At 35.0% G+C, this 20914-nt stretch overlaps 1 protein-coding gene across 1 annotated transcript in view; it reads right to left on the reverse strand.

The window, feature by feature from the left end:
- The window catches only part of TECRL (trans-2,3-enoyl-CoA reductase-like), a 146436-nt gene that overhangs the window by 12669 nt on the left and 112853 nt on the right, over positions 1 to 20914 (reverse strand). Inside the window, exon 9 of the mRNA XM_005681648.2 lies at positions 8835 to 8892. Coding sequence (XP_005681705.2) covers positions 8835 to 8892 — 58 coding nt within the window. The remainder of the gene's footprint in view (positions 1 to 8834; positions 8893 to 20914) is intronic.

Here is a 20914-nt window from a genome sequence, read left to right on the forward strand (position 1 = left end):
AAATAAATGGCTACCTGCTCCACTATTCTTTCCTGGAGAATTCAATGGACAAAGGAACCTTGTGGACCACACTCCATGGGATCATGAAGAGTCAGACATGATCTAGAATTATCAGCTCTAAAACATATTCTATGAAATTTGGTACACAATTAATAGACTTAAGTGATAATGAAAAGTGTTCTGAGTCTCAAGGCAAAAGACCAAGCCAATTAACCAAGGAGAGATTGCACTGGCTTCTGACTTGGCAAGAGCAACATGCAAAGCGAGTTAAAGAGTGGATTAGACACACACACACGCACACACACAAGTCTTTCTTACATAAACATGTTCAGAGTTTGAGAATGTGATGATTTAAAATTTTCAGATAATGACAGCATATTCCAGGTGAAGAAACTTGAGCAAGTCACCTTGTTAGAGACTCAGAGAAAAGAATAAACTTTTTGATAGTCGTAGGCTTGTCAATGTTGATATTTTTATAAAATTGCATTGTGATCTGTTTTTATGCTTAAAAAAAAAAAATCAGACCATCACAAGCTTTTTATCTGGACTTCACATAATTCAAAAGAGAAACCTGTAGATCTATGTATTTGGGTCAAATGAAAATAGTATTTAACCTCTTTGTTAAATGTAGGTTTTACTTCAACACAAATGCAGAAAACAGAACACAATAGTATTTGCAATATTATGTTAATTTTTTTTCAGCAAGAGAAAGTACACATCCTGGGCCATAAATCTAGACTTGATAAATTCAAAAAAAAATTGAAATCATTTCAAGCATCTTTTCTGACCACAATGCAGTAAGATTAGATCTCGATTACAGGAGAAAACATCCAAAGAGCAGTTGCTGCACGGGCGCAGAAGGGCCTAGAGGAGCAATTCCATGTTCAAAGTCAAGAGGGGTGGCTGTGAGGAGATACCTCTCATCCAAGGTAAGGAGCAGCGGCTGTGCTTTACTGGAGCAGCCATGAAGAGATACCCGACGTCCAAGGTAAGTGAAACCCAAGTAAGATGGTAGGTGTTGCGAGAGGGCATCAGAGGGCAGACACACTGAAACTAAACTTACAGAAAACTAGTCAATCTAATCACACTAGGACCACAGCCTTGTCTAACTCAATGAAACTAAGCCATGCCCTGTAGGGCCACCAAAGTTGGGCAGGTCATGGTGGAGAGGTCTGACAGAATGTGGTCCACTGGAGAACGGAATGGCATACCACTTCAGTATTCTTGCCTTGAGAACCCCATGAACAGTATGAAAAAGAAAATGATAGGATACTGAAAGAGGAACTCCCCAGGTCAGTACGTGCCCAGTATGCTCCTGGAGATCAGTGGAGAAATAACTCCATTAAGAATGAAAGGATGGAGCCAAAGCAAAAACAATACCCAGTGGTGGATGTGACTGGTGATGGAAGGAAGGTCCGATGCTGTAAAGAGCAATATTGCATAGGAACCTGGGCTGTTAGGTCCATGAATCAAGGCAAATTGGAAGTGGTCAAACAAGAGATGGCAAAAGTGAATGTCAACATTCTAGGAATCAGCAAACTAAAATGAACTGGAATGGGTGAATTTAACTCAGATGACCATTATATCTACTGCTGTGGGTAGGAATCCCTCAGAAGAAATGGAGTAGCCATTATGGTCAACAGAAGAATCAGAAATGCAGTACTTGGATGCAATCTCAAAAATGACAGAATGATCTCTGTTCATTTCCAAGGTAAACCATTTAATATCATAGTGATCCAAGTCTAGGCCCCAACCAGTAACACTGAAAAAGCTGAAGTTGAATGGTTCTATGAAGACCTACAAGACCTTTTAGAACTAACACCCAAAAAAGATGTCCTCTTCATTATAGGGGACTGGAATGCAAAAGTAGGAAGTCAAGAAAACCTGGGGTAACAGGCAAATTTGACCTTGGAATGCAGAATGAAGCAGGGTAAAGACTAATAGAGTTTTGCCAAGAAAATGCACTGGTCATAACAAACACCCTCTTCCAACAACACAAGAGAAGACTCTATACATGGACATCATCAGATTGTCAACACGAAATAAAATCGATTATATTCTGTACAGCCAAAGATGGAGAAGCTCTATACAGTCAACAAAAACAAGACCAGGAACTGACTGTGGCTCAGATAATGAATACTTTACTCTCAAATCCAGACTTAAATTGAAGAAAGTAGGGAAAACCACTAGACCATTCAGGGTTGACTTAAATCAGATCCCTTATGATTATACAGTGGAAGTGAGTAACAGATTTAAGGGACTAGATCTGATAGAGAGAGTGCCTGATGAACTATGGACAGAGGTTCAAGACATTGTACAGGAGACAGGGATCAAGATCATCCCTATGGAAAAGAAATGCAAAAAAGCAAAATGGCTGTCTGGAGAGGGCTTACAAATGGCTGTAAAAAGAAGAAAAGTGAAAAGCAAAGGAGAAAAGGAAAGATATAAGCATCTGAATGTAGAGTTACAAAGAATAGCAAGGAGAGATAAGAAAGCCTTCTTCAGCGATCAATGCAAAGAAATAGAGGAAAAGAACAGAATGGGAAAGACTAGAGATCACTTCAAGAAAATCAGAGATACCAAGGGAACATTTCATGCAAAGATGGGCTTGATAAAGGACAGAAATGGTCTGGACCTAACAGAAGCAGAAGATATTAAAAAGAGGTGGCAAGAATACATAGAAGAACTGTACAAAAAAGAGCTTCACGAACCAGATAATCACGATGGTGTGATCACTCACGTAGAGCCAGACATCCTGGAAGGTGAAGTCAAGTGGGCCTTAGAAAGCATCACTATGAACAAAGCTAGTGGAGGTGATGGAATTCCAGTGGAGCTATTCAAATCCTGAAAGATGATGCTGTGAAACTGCTGCACTCAATATGCCAGCAAATTTGGAAAACTCGGCAGTGGCCATAGGACTGAAAAAGGTCAGTTTTCATTTCAATCCCAAAGAAAGGCAATGGAAAAGAATGCTCAAACTACTGCACAATTACACTCATCTCACACACTACTAGTAAACTAATGCTTAAAATTCTCCAAGCCAAGCTTCAGCAATACGTGAACCATGAACTTCCAGATGTTCATTCTGATTTTAGAAAAGGCAGAGGAACCAGAGATCAAGTTGCCAACATGAGCTGGATCATCAAAAAAGCAAGAGAGTTCCAGAAAAACATCCATTTCTGTTTTATGGACTTTGCCAAAGCCTTTGACTGTGTGGATCACAATAAACTGTGGAAAATTCTGAAAGACATGGGAATACCAGACCACCTCACCTGTCTCTTGAGAAACCTATATGCAGGTCAGGAAGCAACAGTTAGAACTTGACATGGAACATCAGACTCGTTGCAAATAGGAAAAGGAGTATGTCAAGGCTGTATATTGTCACTCTGCTTATTTAACTTATATGCAGAGTGCATCATGAGAAACGCTGGTCTGGAAGAAGCACAAGCTGGAATCAAGATTGATGGGAGAAATATTAATAACCTTAGATATGCATATGACACCACCCTTATGGCAGAAAGTGAAGAGGAACTAAAAAGCCTCTTGATGAAAGTGAAAGTGGAGAGTGAAAAAGTTGGCTTAAAGCTCAACATTCAGAAGACAAAGATCATGGCATCCGGTCCCATCACTTCATGGGAAATAGATTGGGAAACAGTGAAAATAGTGACAGACTTTATCTTTTAGGCTCCAAAATCAGTGTAGATAGTGACTGCAGCCTTGGAAGAAAAGTTATGACCAACCTAGATAGCATATTGAAAAGCAGAGACATTACTTTGCCAAAAAACGTATGTCTATTCAAGGCTATGGTTTTTCCAGTGGTCATGTATGGATGTGAGTGTTGGACTGTTAAGAAAGCTGAGCACCTAAGAATTGATGCTTTTGAACTGTGGTGTTGGAGAACAGTCTTCAGAGTCCCTTGTACTGTAAGGAGATCCAACCAGTCCATTCTAGAGGAGATTAGCCCTGGGATGTCTTTGGAAGGGATGATGCTAAAGCTGAAAGTCCAGTACTTTGGCCACCTCATGTGAAGAGTTGACTCATTGTAAAGAACTCTGATGCTGAGAGGGATTGGGGGCAGGAGGAAAAGGGGGCGACTGAACTGGCTGAACTGAACAGGAGAAAAACTATTAAAAATTCCAAAATATCGAGACTGAACAACACTTTGCTGAATAACCAAGAAATCACAGAAGATTTCATAAAAGAAATTAAAACGTCCATAGAAAGGAATGAAAATGGAAACACAGCAACTCAAAACCTGTGGGACACTATAAAAGCATTGCTAAGGGGAAAGTTCATAGCAATACATGTATACGTCAAGAAACAAGAAAAAAGTCATATAGATAACTTATCTCTACACCTAAAGCAACTATTAAAGGAAGAAATGAAGAACTCCAAGTTTAGTAGAAGGAAAGACATCTTAAAAATTAGGGCAGAAATAAATGCAAAAGAAACAAGTGACCAGAGCAAAAATCAACAAAGCCAAAAGCTGGTTCTTTGAAAGGATAAATGAAATTGACGAACCATTAGCCAGACACATCAAGAAACAAAGGAAGAAAAATCAAATCAATAAAATTAGAAATGAAAATGGAGAGATCAAAACAGACAACACGGAAATACAATGGATCATAAGAGACTACTATCAGCAATTATATGCCAATAAAATGGACAACTTGGAAGAAATGGACAAATTCTTAGAAAAGTACAACTTTCCAAAACTGAACCAGGAAGAAATAGAAAATCTTAACAGACGCATCACAAGCAAGGAAATTGAAACTCTAATTAGAAATCTTCCAGCAAACAAAAGCCCAGGTCCAGACGACTTCACAGCTGAACTCTATCAGAAATTTAGAGAAGACCTAACACCTATTCTACTCAAACTCTTCCAGAAAATTGCAGAGGAAGGTAAATTTCCAAACTCATTCTATGAGGCCACCATTACCCTAATACCAAAACCTGACAAAGATGCCCCCCAAAAAGAAAACTACAGGCCAATATCACTGATGAAGATGGATCCAAAAATCCTTAACAAAATTCTAGCAATCAGAATCCAACAACACATATAAAAAGATCATACACCGTGACCAAGTGGACTTTATCCCAGGGATGCAGGGCTGCAAATCAATCAATGTAATACACCACATTAACAAATTGAAAAATAAAAGCCATATGATTATATCAATAGATGCAGAGAAAGCCTTTGACAAAATTCAACATCCATTTATGATAAAAACTCTCCAGAAAGCAGGAATAGGAGGAACATACCTCAACATAATAAAAGCTATATATGACAAACCCACAGCAAACATTATCCTCAATGGTGAAAAACTGAAAGCATTTCCCCTAAAGTCAGGAACAAGACAAGGGTGCCCACTTTCACCACTACTATTGAACATATGTTTGGAAGTTTTGGCCACAGCAATCAGTGCAGAAAAAGAAATATAAGGAATCCAAATTGGAAAAGAAGAAGTAAAACTCTCACTATTTGCTGATGACATGATCCTCTACATAGAAAACCCTAAAGACTCCACCAGAAAATTTCTAGAGCTAATCAATGAATATAGTAAAGTTGCAGGATACAAAATCAACATGCAGAAATCCATTGCATTCCTATACACTAATAATGAGAAAATAGAAAGAGAAATTAAGGAAAAAATTCCATTCACCATTACAAAGAAAAGAATACTATACTTAGGAATATATCTACCTAAAGAAACTAAAGACCTATATATAGAAAACTATAAAACACTGATGAAAAAAATCAAAGAGGACACTAATAGATGGAGAAATATACCATGCTCATGGATGGGAAGAATCAATATAGTGAAAATGAGTATACTACCCAAAGCAATCTTTAGATTCAATGCAATGCCTATCAAGCTACCAATGGTTAAAAAAACCTCAAATAGCCAAAGCAATATTGAGAAAGAAGAATGGAATGGAGGAATCACGCTACCTGGATTCAGGCTCTACTACAAAGCCACAGTCATCAAGACATTATGATTCTGAAACAAAGACAGAAATATAGTTCAATGGAACAAAATAGAAAGCCCAGAGATAAATCTACACACCTATGGACACCTTAACAGAGAAGGCTATGGCACCCCACTCCAGTACTCTTGCCTGGAAAATCCCATGGACAGAGGAGCCTGGTAGGCTGCAGTCCATGGGGTCGCAAAGAGTCAGACACGACTGAGCGACTTCCCTTTCACTTTTCACTTTCATGCCCTGGAGAACGAAATGGCAACCCACTCCAGTGTTCTTGCCTGGACAATCCCAGGGACGGGGGAGCCTGGTGGGCTGCCATCTATGGGGTCACACAGAGTCAGACACGACTGAGGTGACTTAGCAGCAGCAGCAGCAGCAGCAGCTTGGACACCTTATCTTTGACAAAGGAGGCAAGAATATACAATGGAGAAAAGACAATCTCTTTATCAAGTGGTGCTGGGAAAACTGGTCAACCACTTGTAAAAAAATGAAACTAGAACACTTTCTAACACCATACACAAAAATAAACTCAAAATGGTTTAGAGATCTAAATATAAGACCAGAAACTATAAAACTCCTAGAGGAGAACATAGGCAAAGCACTCTCTGACATAAATCATAGCAGGATCCTCTATTATCCACCTCCCAGAATATTGGAAATAAAAGCAAAAATAAACAAATGGGGCCTAATTAAAATGAAAAGCTTCTGTACAACAAAGGAAACTATAAGAAAGGTGAAATGACAGCCTTCAGAATGGGAGAAAGTAATAGCAAATGAAGCAACTGACAAACATCTAATCTCAAAAATATACAAGTAACCTCTGAATCTCAATTCCAGGAAAATAAACAACACAATCAAAAAACGGGCCAAAGGACTAAATAGACATTTCTCCAAAGAAGACACACAGATGGCTAACAAACATTACTCATTATCAGAGAAATGCAAATCAAAACCATAATGAGGTACCATTTCACGTCAGTCAGAATGGCTGTGATCCAAAAGTCTACAAGCAGTAAATGCTGGAGAGAGTGTGGAGAAAAGGGAACCCTCTTACATTATTCATGGGAATGCAGACTAGTACAGCCACTATGGAGAACAGTGTGGAGATTCCTTAAAAAAACTGGAAATAGAACTGCCTTATGACCGAGCAATCCCACTGCTGGGCATACACACAGAGGAATCCAGAATTGAAAGAGACACATGTACCCCAATGTTCATCACAGCACTGTTTAGCCAGGACATGGAAGCAACCTAGATGTCCATCAGCAGATGAATGGATAAGAAAGCTGTGGCACATATACACAATGGAGTATTACCCAGCCATTAAAAAGAATACATTTGAATCAGTTGTAATGAGGTGGATGAAACTGGAGCCTATTATACAGAGTGAAGTAAGCCAGAAAGAAAAACACCAATACAGTATACTAATGCATATATATGAAATTTAGAATGATGGTAACAAATACCCTGTATATGAGACAGCAAAAGAGACACAGATGTACAGAACAGTCTTTTGGACTCTATGGGAGAGGGAGAGGGAGAAGGTGGGATGATTTGGGAGAGTGGCATTGAAACATGCATAATATCATATCAAAAACAAATCACCAGGCCATGTTCGATGCAGGATACTGGATGCTTGGTGCTGGTGCCCTGGGATGACTCAGAGAGATGATACAGGGAGGGAGGTGGGAGGGGGCTTCAGGATGGGGAACATGTGTATACCCGTGGTGGATTCACGTTGATGTATGGCCAAACAAATACAATATTGTAAAGTAATTAGCCTCCAATTAAAATAAATAATTTAAATTTTTTAAAAAAGAGAAAGTACAGATAGTTTCAAGTCATATTCAGTTGTTTTATATATCCAATTGTATAATTTTCTGTCAATCAAAAAGTTAGTTATCAAAATATGTTAATATGATAAAACAGTTATGTTATATATTATATATAGCTTTTTTATGTTCATAGATAGTCTAATATAAATTTCCTTTGTAATTTTACTTATTATGTAAAAAAAATATTCTGGAACATATTTCATATATCTACTTCTCCAGCCTGCTAGAAACTTTCAAGAAAATGTTAGCAATTTCATGGCAATGTTAAAACAAACTTGAACACACAAACACACTTGCAACTAGATAATGAAAACGTGAAACCCAAATGTTGACCACTGCTATTTGAAATTACAATTAAGTTATATATAATGTAAAATAAGTCATTGTGCTATAATTGAGCCTGAAGGAGAGTATTGATTTACCAAAAATACCTTGAAATTACATAAACACTCTGTGTGTTCAGCCACTCAGTCCTGTCCAACTGTTTACGATCCCCACGGACTCTAGCCTACCTGGTTCCTCTGTCCATGGAACTTTCTAGACACTGTAAATATTTGAAATCTTTTAGCAGAATACTAAATTCAGTGTTCTCTCAGGTATTGCTATTCCACTGCCACTAAATTTGTCAAAGAAGATTCACTTTTTTTTTTTCAATCCTGTTGAATTATAACAGACATTGTCCCGACCAGATTAAGATTGAAAGTTAAACTAAGAAATTTGGATAATCATCAATGGATTTCACAGTTCTTTACATCTTAATCATGTTTTGTTTTGTTTTTTTAATATGCTTAAAGAAAATGTGTGTGTGTGTGTGTGTGTGTGTGTGCATGTGTATACATACATTTCATTTTAGAGAAACCATAATTAGGGACTATAATTTAGTTCAACTATTTTGAAAAATTAGACATAATAAAACAAGAATTGGGGAACACAAACTTTAATGTTTCCAACCATTGATTTAAAAAATAATAATTAGCATAATTCACTCTGGAGAAGATTAAAAAAATGACTAACCTGTGTGACTGGGATGAGCCAACACTACATTGATGAAATGATTTCCAGCTTCACAAATCTGCAAAACATTTCAACATTTTGGTGTGATATACTTGGGTCTCTTTAAAATATATATTTTTATTTTTTATTTATTTTATTTTATTTATTTATTTATTTATTTTTATTTTTTATTTTTTTTAAATTTTAAAATCTTTAATTCTTACATGCGTTCCCAAACACGAACCCCCCTCCCACCTCCCTCCCCATAACATCTCTCTGGGTCATCCCCATGCACCAGCCCCAAGCATGCTGTATCCTTCGTCAGACATAGACTATTGTATACATATAGAATCAAAAGAATGAGTCACATTGAGGTAGAGATTTTGAAGGTATCCTCAACCCCATTTGATAGCTATATACAGATTGCCTTGTTAATCAGGTTCTGTTGATCATCTGTTCTTTATTTGATACAATGGGATACAGATCTTATCACTGAAGATAGATTTGGCATAGGTTTACATATTCCATTTGCTAACACAGTAGCAACCCTTCCACTGCAAGGGTAGTAGTATGGTTCCCAGCTGGTCTCAGCTTAGTTTAGAAAACCTAGTATAAGCAATACTGCCCCACACAGGCACTTGTTGTTTGTCTATCACCTGACCTTTTAGTCAGGTACACTTCACTAGTTGTTCCTGTTTAGCACGCTACAGTGGAATCAGTGACAGACTTCATTTTTTCGAGCTCCAAAATCACTGCAAATGGTGATTGCAGTCATGAATTAAAAGACACTTACTCCTTGGAAGGAAAGTTATGACCAACCTAGATAGCATATTAAAAAGCAGAGATATTATTTTACCAACAAAGGTCAGTCTAGTCAAGGCTATGGTTTTTCCACTGGTCATATATGCATATGAGAGTTAGACTGTGAAGAAGGCTGAGAGACGAAGAATTGATGCTTTTGAACTGTGGCGTTGGAGAAGACTCTTGAGAGTCCCTTGGACTGCAAGGAGATCCAACAAGTCTATCCTAAAGGAGATCAGTCCTGGGTGTTCATTTGAAAGACTGGTGCTAAAGCTGAAACTCCAATACTTTGGCCATCTCATGCAAAGACTTGACTCATTGGAAAAGACTCTGATGCTGGGAGGGATTGGGAGCAGGAGGAGAAGGAGACAACAGAGAATGAGATGGCTGTATGGCATTACCAAATCTATGGATATGAGTTTGAGTGAACTCTGAGAGTTGGTGATGGACAGGGAGGCCTGGGGTGCTGCGATTCATGGGGTTGCAAAGAGTCAGACACGACTGAGTGACTGAACTGAACTGAACTGAACTGATGACCTGCCAAGAAGTTTAACTGTTAATTTCTCATGAGTTAAAGCTATTTGAGTTTGCAACATGTATCCTTTGAAGATAATCCCTTTGTCTGTTATATACATTTGACATAATTTAATGCAAAGTATGTATTCAAGATATAAGTATTATGTTATTTATAGTAGGTTATGTTATCCAAAATTTTTGTTGTTTAGAGTATCCAACTTTTCATATTAATGTACCCCATAAATTGCACACTGTTTTAACTCGATGGCTTTCATGCTAAAATCTTTTGCAATATATCTGATTTTTTTTTTCTTTTCAACAATTTCTGAATTCATTTCTTCACATATACTAATAGTCCTATATATTTTATTTTGTAGGTGACTTTAACATAACTGGCATATAATTCTACTCTGTAAATTTTTGGAAGAAATAGATTGAAAGTGAAAACAAGACTCCATTTATCATCACCTAGAACTGTTGTACAAAAAGTCGTTTGGAATAATCAACTTCAATAGGTTAATTCTCATAGAAGAATAATATTAGCAAATATACAAAATGTAATAAAATATTTGAAGAGTTACGAAATCATGATTGTTAGCAATCATATTTGTGCATAAATAATTGTAGAAAAGACTTCTAGTTTTTTATTTTACCACTAGAAAGACAAAGCTAAAAATTGAATTTGCAGATTATTATTTTATATTTGAAATGATTTACACATTAATGTAGTTAAGCTTGTAGGCTTTTTGCTAGATGGACCTGTGTTTGAACCTGAGTCCTTTGTTTTTCATTGTTAGAGATTAAATGATTTAGATTTATTCTACATTGATTTCACTTCTCTTAGTTTCTGGGTCACATAGTTTCAGCATTACAAAACATATAATTTAAAAATATATATTATTACCAAATTTAACATTATATTTGTCTAAGTTTCAGGTAGACTACTACTAGAGTAGCCTTGTAGCACAAGGCAATAACTTGTCTTTGGGTGTCTTTATTCCACCATCACTATGATCAACCCCAAATATATAATATACTAACATAAGAAATATGAGAGAAGGGAATTTTAAAACTGGTAAATAAACCGAATTTTTTATTTTGCTATCTACTAATGAAATGTTTTTCTATATATATATTCTAATGGAAAAATCAACTCTATATGCTTAAAGATGCTTAGTTTACCATTAATTTAGCAACTCTACTGGAATTTAAATAACAGTTGTAATATTCATAATTTTTACCTTAAGCACTGGTTTTCAAAGTCTAGGCAATGAATTACTCCAATACATACAGGTGTCAATGCTAATAGATTGAAATAAAAGTATTTGACTTAATTTCTTCTTGGGTCAGCACTAAGATTAGGAAATTTAGTCAGTGCTATAAAACTCAGCATATAGTTTTATCACTGATTAAAATTTCAGTGCAAATTAACTTTGAAACATTGGAATATTTCTCAGCATGATTCACATATTTCTCCGGAGTTGATTCTTCCCTAAATTAAATATCTTCATTTGGTGTATTATATGTTAACACAACAATTTCATTAATATTAGAGCTCGTGGGAGTTGCTAATAGTAGATTTGATTTCAGTTCAGTTCAGTTCAGTCACTCAGTCGTGTCAGACTCTTTGCGACCCCATGAATTGCAGCAGGCCAGGCCTCATTGTCCATCACCAACTCCCGCAGTTCACTCAGACTCACGTCCATCAAGTCAGTGAGACCATCCAGCCATCTCATCCTCTGTCGTCCCCTTCTCCTCCTGCCCCCAATCCCTTCCAGCATCAGTCTTTTCCAATGAGTCAGCTCTTCGCATGAGGTGGCCAAAGTACTGGAGTTTCAGCTTTAGCATCATTCCTTCCGAAGAAATCCCAGGGTTGATCTCCTTCAGAATGGACTGGCTGGATCTCCTTGCAGTCCAAGGGACTCCCAAGACTCTTCAACACCACAGTTCAAAAGCATCAATTCTTCGGTGCTCAGCCTTCTTCAAGATTTGATTTAACAGTCCTTAAATTGCAAATTATTGTAGATAACAATATATATGAATACTATCTACTTTGAGCCATTTATGGCTCTTATGTAGCACGTATTATGAAGGAAGCTGTAGACAATCATAAATAGTAAGGAAAAAAATGTCCAAATATATTTACAGAAGTTATACCCAAATATTATATACAAAAGAAGCATGATTTTCTTCACTATAGTAATATAAAAAACAAATATGAAAATATTTCTGTCGGGTTGCTCATATACACATTGATAGTATGCAACAATTTTACTTTTTTTTCAAGTAGTTTAATATAACTGAAAATAAGTTTATATATGTTAAACAACTGACATAAAGAGAGATAAGCAACTCACAGATATTATCAGAATTACTGTAGTTGTGAAGAACAAGGTGGCCTAGATTTTAAAATTGTACAACAGTCTGAATATGCTTAATACTACTGAACTGTACACTAAAACTAGTTAAGATAGTAAAACTTAAGCAATTTTTTTTTTACACAATTAAAGACGTCACTAGCTAGAGTGTTGTGAGAAAGAACATTAGAATGATAAATGATAAAAATTCAAAAGGACTTATATCTGAATGCCTATGGGTGGCTTAAATTAAAAAATATCCACTTTTGCTTTATTTTATATAAATTTATTGATTACTTGTTGCTCACACTAGCATTCATTTAAAAATAGCATGGTGTTGAATGATTTAATAGTTCACTTTCTTCTACAGAATTATCATTAGGTGGATAAATATGAAATATGAAATTTCAAGCTAGTAGAATAGAAAAAAATATATTTTTACATAGAAAAATCATCTTTTAAAAAATGTTTTCATTCAAAACATTTGTAATCAAAACATTTTTACTTTCTTCAGCACCCTTTGTACTCTCAGTTCATTGAGATTTCCATTTTATTTTTAATCAGCACAACTAAACATTTAACAATGTACAGTGTGGGGAATGTTAAATTTTAATAAAACATGAAGAACCTCGGTTAATATATTAGAAGTGACATATGCATTATATTGTACTCCATAGAGTTTTCTGAAAATGCAGGCGTGTGTGTGCATGCTTAGTCATGTGTGACTCTTTGCGATTCCACAAGGCTCCTCTGTCCATGGTATTTTCCAGGCAAGAATACTGGAGTGGGTTGCTTTTCTCTACTCTAGAGGATATTCCTGATGACCCAGGGGTGATGGAAGTTACATCAGCTGTCTTGGCAGAAGGATTGTTTACCACTGAGCCACGTGGGAAGCCCAAATAGGACTATCCAAATTAAATCCCATTGTTTTCAGGTTGAAAGGTGTGATTGATTCAGAATATACAATATTTCAACCTTAAGATTATTATTGTTTACTACTAGGTGAAGTATACCCTTGACTTTATCTGCAGTTTCACTCTCTGTGGTTTCAGTTACCCACAGTCAACTGTGGTCCAAAAGTATTGAAAAGAAAATTCCAAAATTTAAAAATCCATAGATTTTATTTTGTCGAACATTCTAAGTAGCATGATGAAATCTCAGGTCATTCTACTCTGTTTGGACATTCTCTTAGTGTCCTTAATTTATAAATTAAATTTTGCCATAGGTATGTTGAGAAAAAATACATGGTATGTATAGGGTTCTATATCATGATATGTGATGTTTTATATCATATATATCTCTGATATATGAGATCTTAGACATTCAATGAGTGCCTTGAAATGTGTAACCTATAGATAAGGGGAGACAAGTATATTGTTCCTCAACATGTTGGCATTGTGGCGAATATGTCAGTGGTCAATCAGCAAAAGGGTCAAGGAAGATCAACTTTCTGGGATATATAGTTTATATATTATTCTCCTAACAAGCTCATCATGTTAACCATTCTCAGCTTCAAATAGTGAAAGTGATGTATCCACAGGAAAAAAAAGAAAACAGCATAATACAGAATTTATTGCCATCAGCTAGTCAGGCTGTCACATTTTGAATGTAAAATCCTTTTAGTTTCTATAGTAAAAACAAGCAGTCTTTAATTTATGACTGCATAATATTTTTATAGGATAAATATAATCTATCTTATTTCTGCATACATGTTATCCTTACAGTTTATAGGTATTATTAATTATTGGCAACTCAAATATCTTATAACTATCAAGCAATTTGATAGTCATTTTACTAATTGACTTGAAACACAGAATCTGCTAAAATGTTTCTATCACTTATAAGCTTGAACTTCAGATATTTTTATTTTGTCTATTTATAATGATGATAATAAAATAATCATAATTTTATCATGTTTATTTTTCCTAATACATATTTCAAGAATAAAGAAAATTCAGGATAATTAAATAATTAAGAAAAAGTTTCACCTATAAAATATATCAATGCTTTTGATCTTGGAAATTTAGTTTCCTCTTGTTTCTTCATCTTGTAAGTGTTCATTTATACTTTAAGGGATAAGACATCATATACACTGTAACACTGTATGACAATATAAGCTAATATTATACTGTTTCAGCATTCATGAAGTCTTTTAACTTATGATAATTTATATTACTGTGATCACTAAATTATAGGACTATATATTAGTCCATTCATTAAAAAGATAACACGCATGTATTTCAGAAGAAATGTATTTGATATATTAATTATTAAAATATTTAAATATATATATTGTTGAAAATTATGAATGCCAACCTATAATCTTTTCATTGAGTTAGTTTTTTAAAGCAGTGTAAAATACACAGCAAAGTTGAGGAGAAGTTACAGAGATTTCTCATACATCCCCTCACCCTGTATATGCATAACCTCCTTCTTTAGCAACACTTCCCACCAGAGTGGTACTTATGTTATATTTGATGAACCTGCATTAATACATCATTATTACCCAGTGCGCACAGTTTACATTAGAGTTTGCTTGGTGTTGTACATTCTGTGGATTTGGACGAATGTATGACATCTGTGATTCTCTATCATACAAAGTATTGTCACTTTACTCTGTACTTTCCCCTTCCTGTTTATCCCTCTCTCTCGAACTCCTGGAAACCACTGAATTTTGTTTTTTAACTATCACTACAGTTTTGCCTATTCCAGAATGTCATAGATTTAGAATTACATAATATATATAAGCTTTTCAGATTGGTTTAAATATACCTTTAAGATTTAAATATACCATTAAGTTTTTCATGGATTGATAGCTCATTTCCTTTTAACATTGAATGCTATTTCATTGTCTGCATGTACCATAGTTTATTTATCCATTCACCTATTGAAAGCTAACCATTACTGCCTCCAAAATTTGTCAGCTGTCAATAAATCTGCTTTAAACATCCCTGTGCAAGGTTTTGCATAGAGATATGTTTTCAACTCCTCTGGAGAATACTAAGAAGCATGATTTCTGGATCACATGGTAAAAATAAATTCAGTTTTGTAAGAAATACCAGTCTTTTTTAAATGCCTTTATGTCCTCATCAGCAGAAATGATAGTTCCTATTGTTCCACATCCTCTTCAGCATTTGTTATAATTAATGTTCTGGATTTAGGCTATTCTAATAGGAATATTATGATATCTTATTATTTTAACTTGCATTTCCTTAAAGAAAATGATGTGGAGCATCTTTTCATATGCTTATTTGTCATTGCTATATCTTCTTAAATGAAGTGTTGGTTAAAGTCTTGGTCCATGTTTTACTCAAGCCGTTTTGTCTTTTGTTAAGTTTTAAGAGGATTAAAAAATATTTTGGATAACCATCTCACATCAGATGTGTCTTTGCAAATCTTTTTTCTAGTCTATGCTTTTTATCTCATTCTCTTGATATTGTCTTTGCAAATCAGTTTTATATTTTAATAAATTAGATTATCAGTTATTCCTTTCATGGATTGTGTTTTGTTTAGTTTAGTGTTTCATTGTCAAGTCTGTGATCCATTTTGAGTCAATTTTGTGATAAGTGTAAGTTCCAGGTCTAGATTGTTTTTCTTTTTTTTTTTTTTTAGTATGTGTATATCTAGTCATTTCAGCACCACTTATGACTATCTTGGCTCCATTGTATTGTTTTGGCTCTAACCAATATACTTTTCTTCTGAAAATGAAAAACTAAAGGGTTTTAAAGAAAATATCAAACATCATATTTATATTATTGTATGATAAAATGATACATTTGCTAGTTATTTTATTAATTTTTCCATGAATCTAGCATTTTATTGCATAAAAATGCCTATAACAGATGATATTTTAAGTCAGTAAATTAAAACTCAAAATTTAACTTAATTTTGGAATTGATTTAATGTTTAAAAATAGGAAATATTTATTTCTCTAACACATCTCATTACCACAGTCTTGGGGATATCTGCATTTTTTTAATCCATAGAACTTTTATGAAATACTGTGTAACATAATAGTATGCACATATACAATAAGAATATAGTGTAAGAATAGCACAATAAAGTAAAATTTTAAAAATAAATATATTTTACACATAGTAACTATGTAGTTCATTATTGTCAAAAAACTAGTGATGATTATTTTTAGGACTTTTTTTACATTAGCTCTGATATTATATATTAATATATGTATATAATTTATAATTACATATTTTATAGTTATATTTCAAATGACAATTTTATGGTTATAGTATCAGCTGATTTTTATTTAAATCATTATTTTGCTTAGGTATAAGTCAGTTTTAGGTGAAAAAATAAGGATATTTATAATAAATTATGATGTAATAGCAAAATAAAAAATCTGTATTAATTTATATAATCAATTTCTTAAACTAGTTTTTTTTAAGCAAGTTATTTAGGAAGCAGCAAGTTCAGCCTGATTTAGGTACAAAACTTGATTCCTTTTTATGTTATTATTTATATCAGATATATCAGTGACTTTGAGAAGAAACTAAAATGATAAGAAAACAGTCATTGATTTTAAATCTCCAATAAGGAGTAAATGTAAGTTTTTTATTGATGTCTCCCAATAGTCAGAAAAGTATCAGAAAAATATCGTCACGTCTAATTCTGAGCAAAGTAATGGAAATATTTAAGTTTGGTACATCCTTTTTCCTCTCACATTTATCTTATCCACGAATACTAAATACAAGCACTTCCCTAGCCTTTCTGTGGTTTCCACATCAGGGTCCCACTCTCCCCCACCTTTATTAAAATCTATCATATATCATCCCCAGAATCTTCTCCCCTAATCAGAAATTGCTGTTCTATAGATAATGATTTTTTTCAGCTAGATGTTATAAGAACAGCTATAACTTCTTGATAAGAGCCCAATTTATTACTTTTCCAAGAGTATTTGCATTCTAATAATGAGAAAAGAAAAAGCTCAACCTAAATGAGTGAATAAGTAATAGTGACAATAAATACACAGAAGTAAAACCAGGGAGAAAAGTTATTTCTATCACGCAAATATGAATGTTTCTCAAATTTTAGTTTTCAAATTTAAATTTAAATTTTTATTTATTTATTTAATAATTTAATTCAAATTATTTTTTCAAAATTTAATTGTCACTCAAAATGTAAATTTTACCACTTAAAATGTAAATAATAGGCTATATGAACTATCAAGTTTGATACCTGGGTCAGGAAGATCCTCTGGAGGAGGGCATGGAACTACATTCCAGTCTTCTCAGCTGGAAAATCACATGGGCAGAGGAGCCTGTTGGGCAGTAGTCCATAGAATCACAGATTGTTGAACACGACTGAAGTGACATAACACACATGCATATGAACAATAGGCTGTTATGTTCTTAATGATACAGTGCATGTGTGCTCAGTCACTCAGTCATGTCCAGCTCTGATATGGTAGGAACCTTCAATTTTAGGTGATTATATACAAACTTAATAAACACATTAGTTGTTATATTCTGTTTTAGAATTAATTTCCTAAAATTTATATCTTACTATACTATTTTATTTGTAAAAGTTAAATGGATCTTACCTACATTATTATTAAAAAGTACTAGGACTAGTGGACCTTCTATTTCATTTGTTTTTTTGTACTTTTCCACTATAATTTATTACAAGATATTGACTATTATATATTATAGCTTGGCTTCCCTGGTGGCTCAGACAGTAAAGTGTCTACCTGCAATACAGGAGACCCAGGTCCGATCCCTGGGTTGGGAAGATCCCCTGGAGAAGGAAATGGTAACCCACTTCAGTACTCTTGTTTGGAAAATCCCATGGATGGAGGAGCTTGGTAGGCTATACAGTTCATGGGGTCACAAAAAGTCGGACACAACTGAACAACTTCACTTCACCTATTGACTATTGACTATTGTCCCTGTACTATACAGTAGGCCCATGTAGTTCATATACAGTTGCTTGCATCTGCAATCCCAAACTCCTAATTTATGTCTTCCCCCATATCACTCTTTCTTTTGTAACCATAAGGTTGTTTTCTATGCCTGTGTGTCTGTTTCTGCTTTTTATTATGTTTTATATTCAACATATATGATATAATGCAATATTTGTCTTTCTCTAACCTACTCCACTCAGTGTGATAATCTCTATGTCCATCCATGTTGCTGCAAATGGCATTTTTTAATTATTTCTTATGACAGAATAATATCCCATAAATATATATTTATATATACCACATGTTTTTTATTCATTCATCTGTCAATAAACACTTAGAGTGCTTCATGTCTTAGCTATTGTAAAGAGTGCTAGTGTGAATACTGGGATGCACATATCTTTTTGAATTAGAGTTTTCTCCAGATGTATGCCCAGGGGTGCAATTGTTGAAACAAATGGTAACTCTAGTTTCAGTTCTTTAAGAAACCTCCATAGTATTTTCCATCGTGGCTGCACCAATTTACATTCCTACGAGCAGTGTAGGATGGTTCCTTATTCTATTGAGGAATATTTTAAACAAGTTTCATGCTGCTGCTGCTGCTGGTGCTAAAAAGACAGTGGCACAACCTGCCCCCTCACAGCCCGCACGGTAGTGTATGTTCTTAACTAAATTATTAATTCTATGTGTATACACATACACACACACACACACACACATATATATATATATATTTGTGTGTATTCATAGATCAGTTCAGTCACTCAGTCATGTCTGAATCTTTGCGACCCCATGGACTGCAGCATGCCAGGCTTCCTGGTCCATCACCAAATCCTGGAGTTTATTCATACTCATGTCCATAGTGTCAGTATCCACACATATAGAGGTTCATAAGAGAGCTTTTTTACAAAGGTAAATGTTCAATTTGTGCCTGTATGAAATGGTGGGGTATAAGTTGTTCACTACAAACTTCACAAAGGATCTTGTCATATATGTGAATCATGTGAGTTAATCAGTGTATTAGGGATAGGAACAGAGTGAGTTAATCTATTACGGGCAAGAATGAGGGAAAATACTAGTGAAGAATAAAAGCATGGAATTAACATATGACATGCAGAACTAACTATGTTCCTAATACAGTAATTAAGGTACTTCAGAAATTATGAAGAATCTTTTGTAATCAGATTTATTCATATCAGCTTCAGGTAATGCATATGTTAAGTTAAATAGAATGATCTAAAGACTTGGACTGAGGACAATTAGTAAAGAGCCCTGTTTCATTCACAAAAATAGACTTTATTTTTATTCAGAATTACTTAAACAATTAAGTCAAAGTATTTTGCTTGATCATCAGGTAGACTTGTAAAACTTTTTGCTCTTAGTAGTTTGTAAGTTGGTAAATGTGAAGCTGTTATTCATGCGGTCGCAAAGAGTCAGACACGACTGAGCGACTGAACTGAACTGAACTGAAATGTGAAGATAACAGGAAGAATTACTGAGTTTAAATTTTTCCCAAATTTTATTGTATTTCAAATAATTATAATCATCCTTTAAGATGAGTTCAGTTCAGTTCAGTCGCTCAGTCGTGTCCAACTCTTTGCGACCCCATGAATCGCAGCACGCCAGGCCTCCCTGTCCATCACCATCTCCCGGAGTTCACTCAGACTCATGTCCATCAAGTCCGTGATGCCATCCAGCCATCTCATCCTCGGTCGTCCCCTTCTCCTCCTGCCCCCAATCCCTCCCAGCATCAGCGTCTTTTCCAATGAGTCAACTCTTCTCACGAGATGGCCAAAGTATTGGAGTTTCAGCTTTAGCATCATTCCTTCCAAAGAATCCCAGGGTTGATCTTCAGAATGGACTGGTTGAATCTCCTTGCAATCCAAGGGACTCTTAAGAGTCTTCTCCAACGCCACAGTTCAAAGGCATCAATTCTTCAGCGCTCAGCCTTCTTCACAGTCCAACTCTCACATCCATACATGACCACAGGAAAAACCATAGCCTTGACTAGACGGACCTTAGTCAGCAAAGTAACATCTCTGCTTTTGAATATACTATCTAGGTTGGTCATAATTTTTCTTACAAGGAGTAAGCGTCTTTTAATTTCATGGCTGCAATCACCATCTGCAGAGATTTTGGAGCCCCCCAAAATAAAGCATAACACTGTTTCCGCTGGTTCCCCATCTATTTCCCATGAAGTGACGGGATCGGATGCCATGATCTTTGTTTTCTGAATGTTGAGCTTTAAGCCTACTTTTTCACTCTCCACTTTCACTTTCATCAAGAGGCTTTTTAGCTCCCCTTCACTTTCTGCCATTAAGGTGGTGTTCTCTGCATATCTGAGGTTATTGATATTTCTCCTGGCAATCTTGATTCCAGCTTCTGTTTCTTCCAGTCCAGCGTTTCTCATGATGTACTCTGTATAAAAGTTAAATAAGCAGGGTGACAATATACAGCCTTGACACACTCCTTTCCTATTTGGGACCATTCTGTTGTTCCATGTACAGTTC

The sequence above is a fragment of the Capra hircus genome, chromosome 6, assembly GCF_001704415.2.
Source record: "Capra hircus breed San Clemente chromosome 6, ASM170441v1, whole genome shotgun sequence".
NCBI lineage: Eukaryota > Metazoa > Chordata > Mammalia > Artiodactyla > Bovidae > Capra > Capra hircus.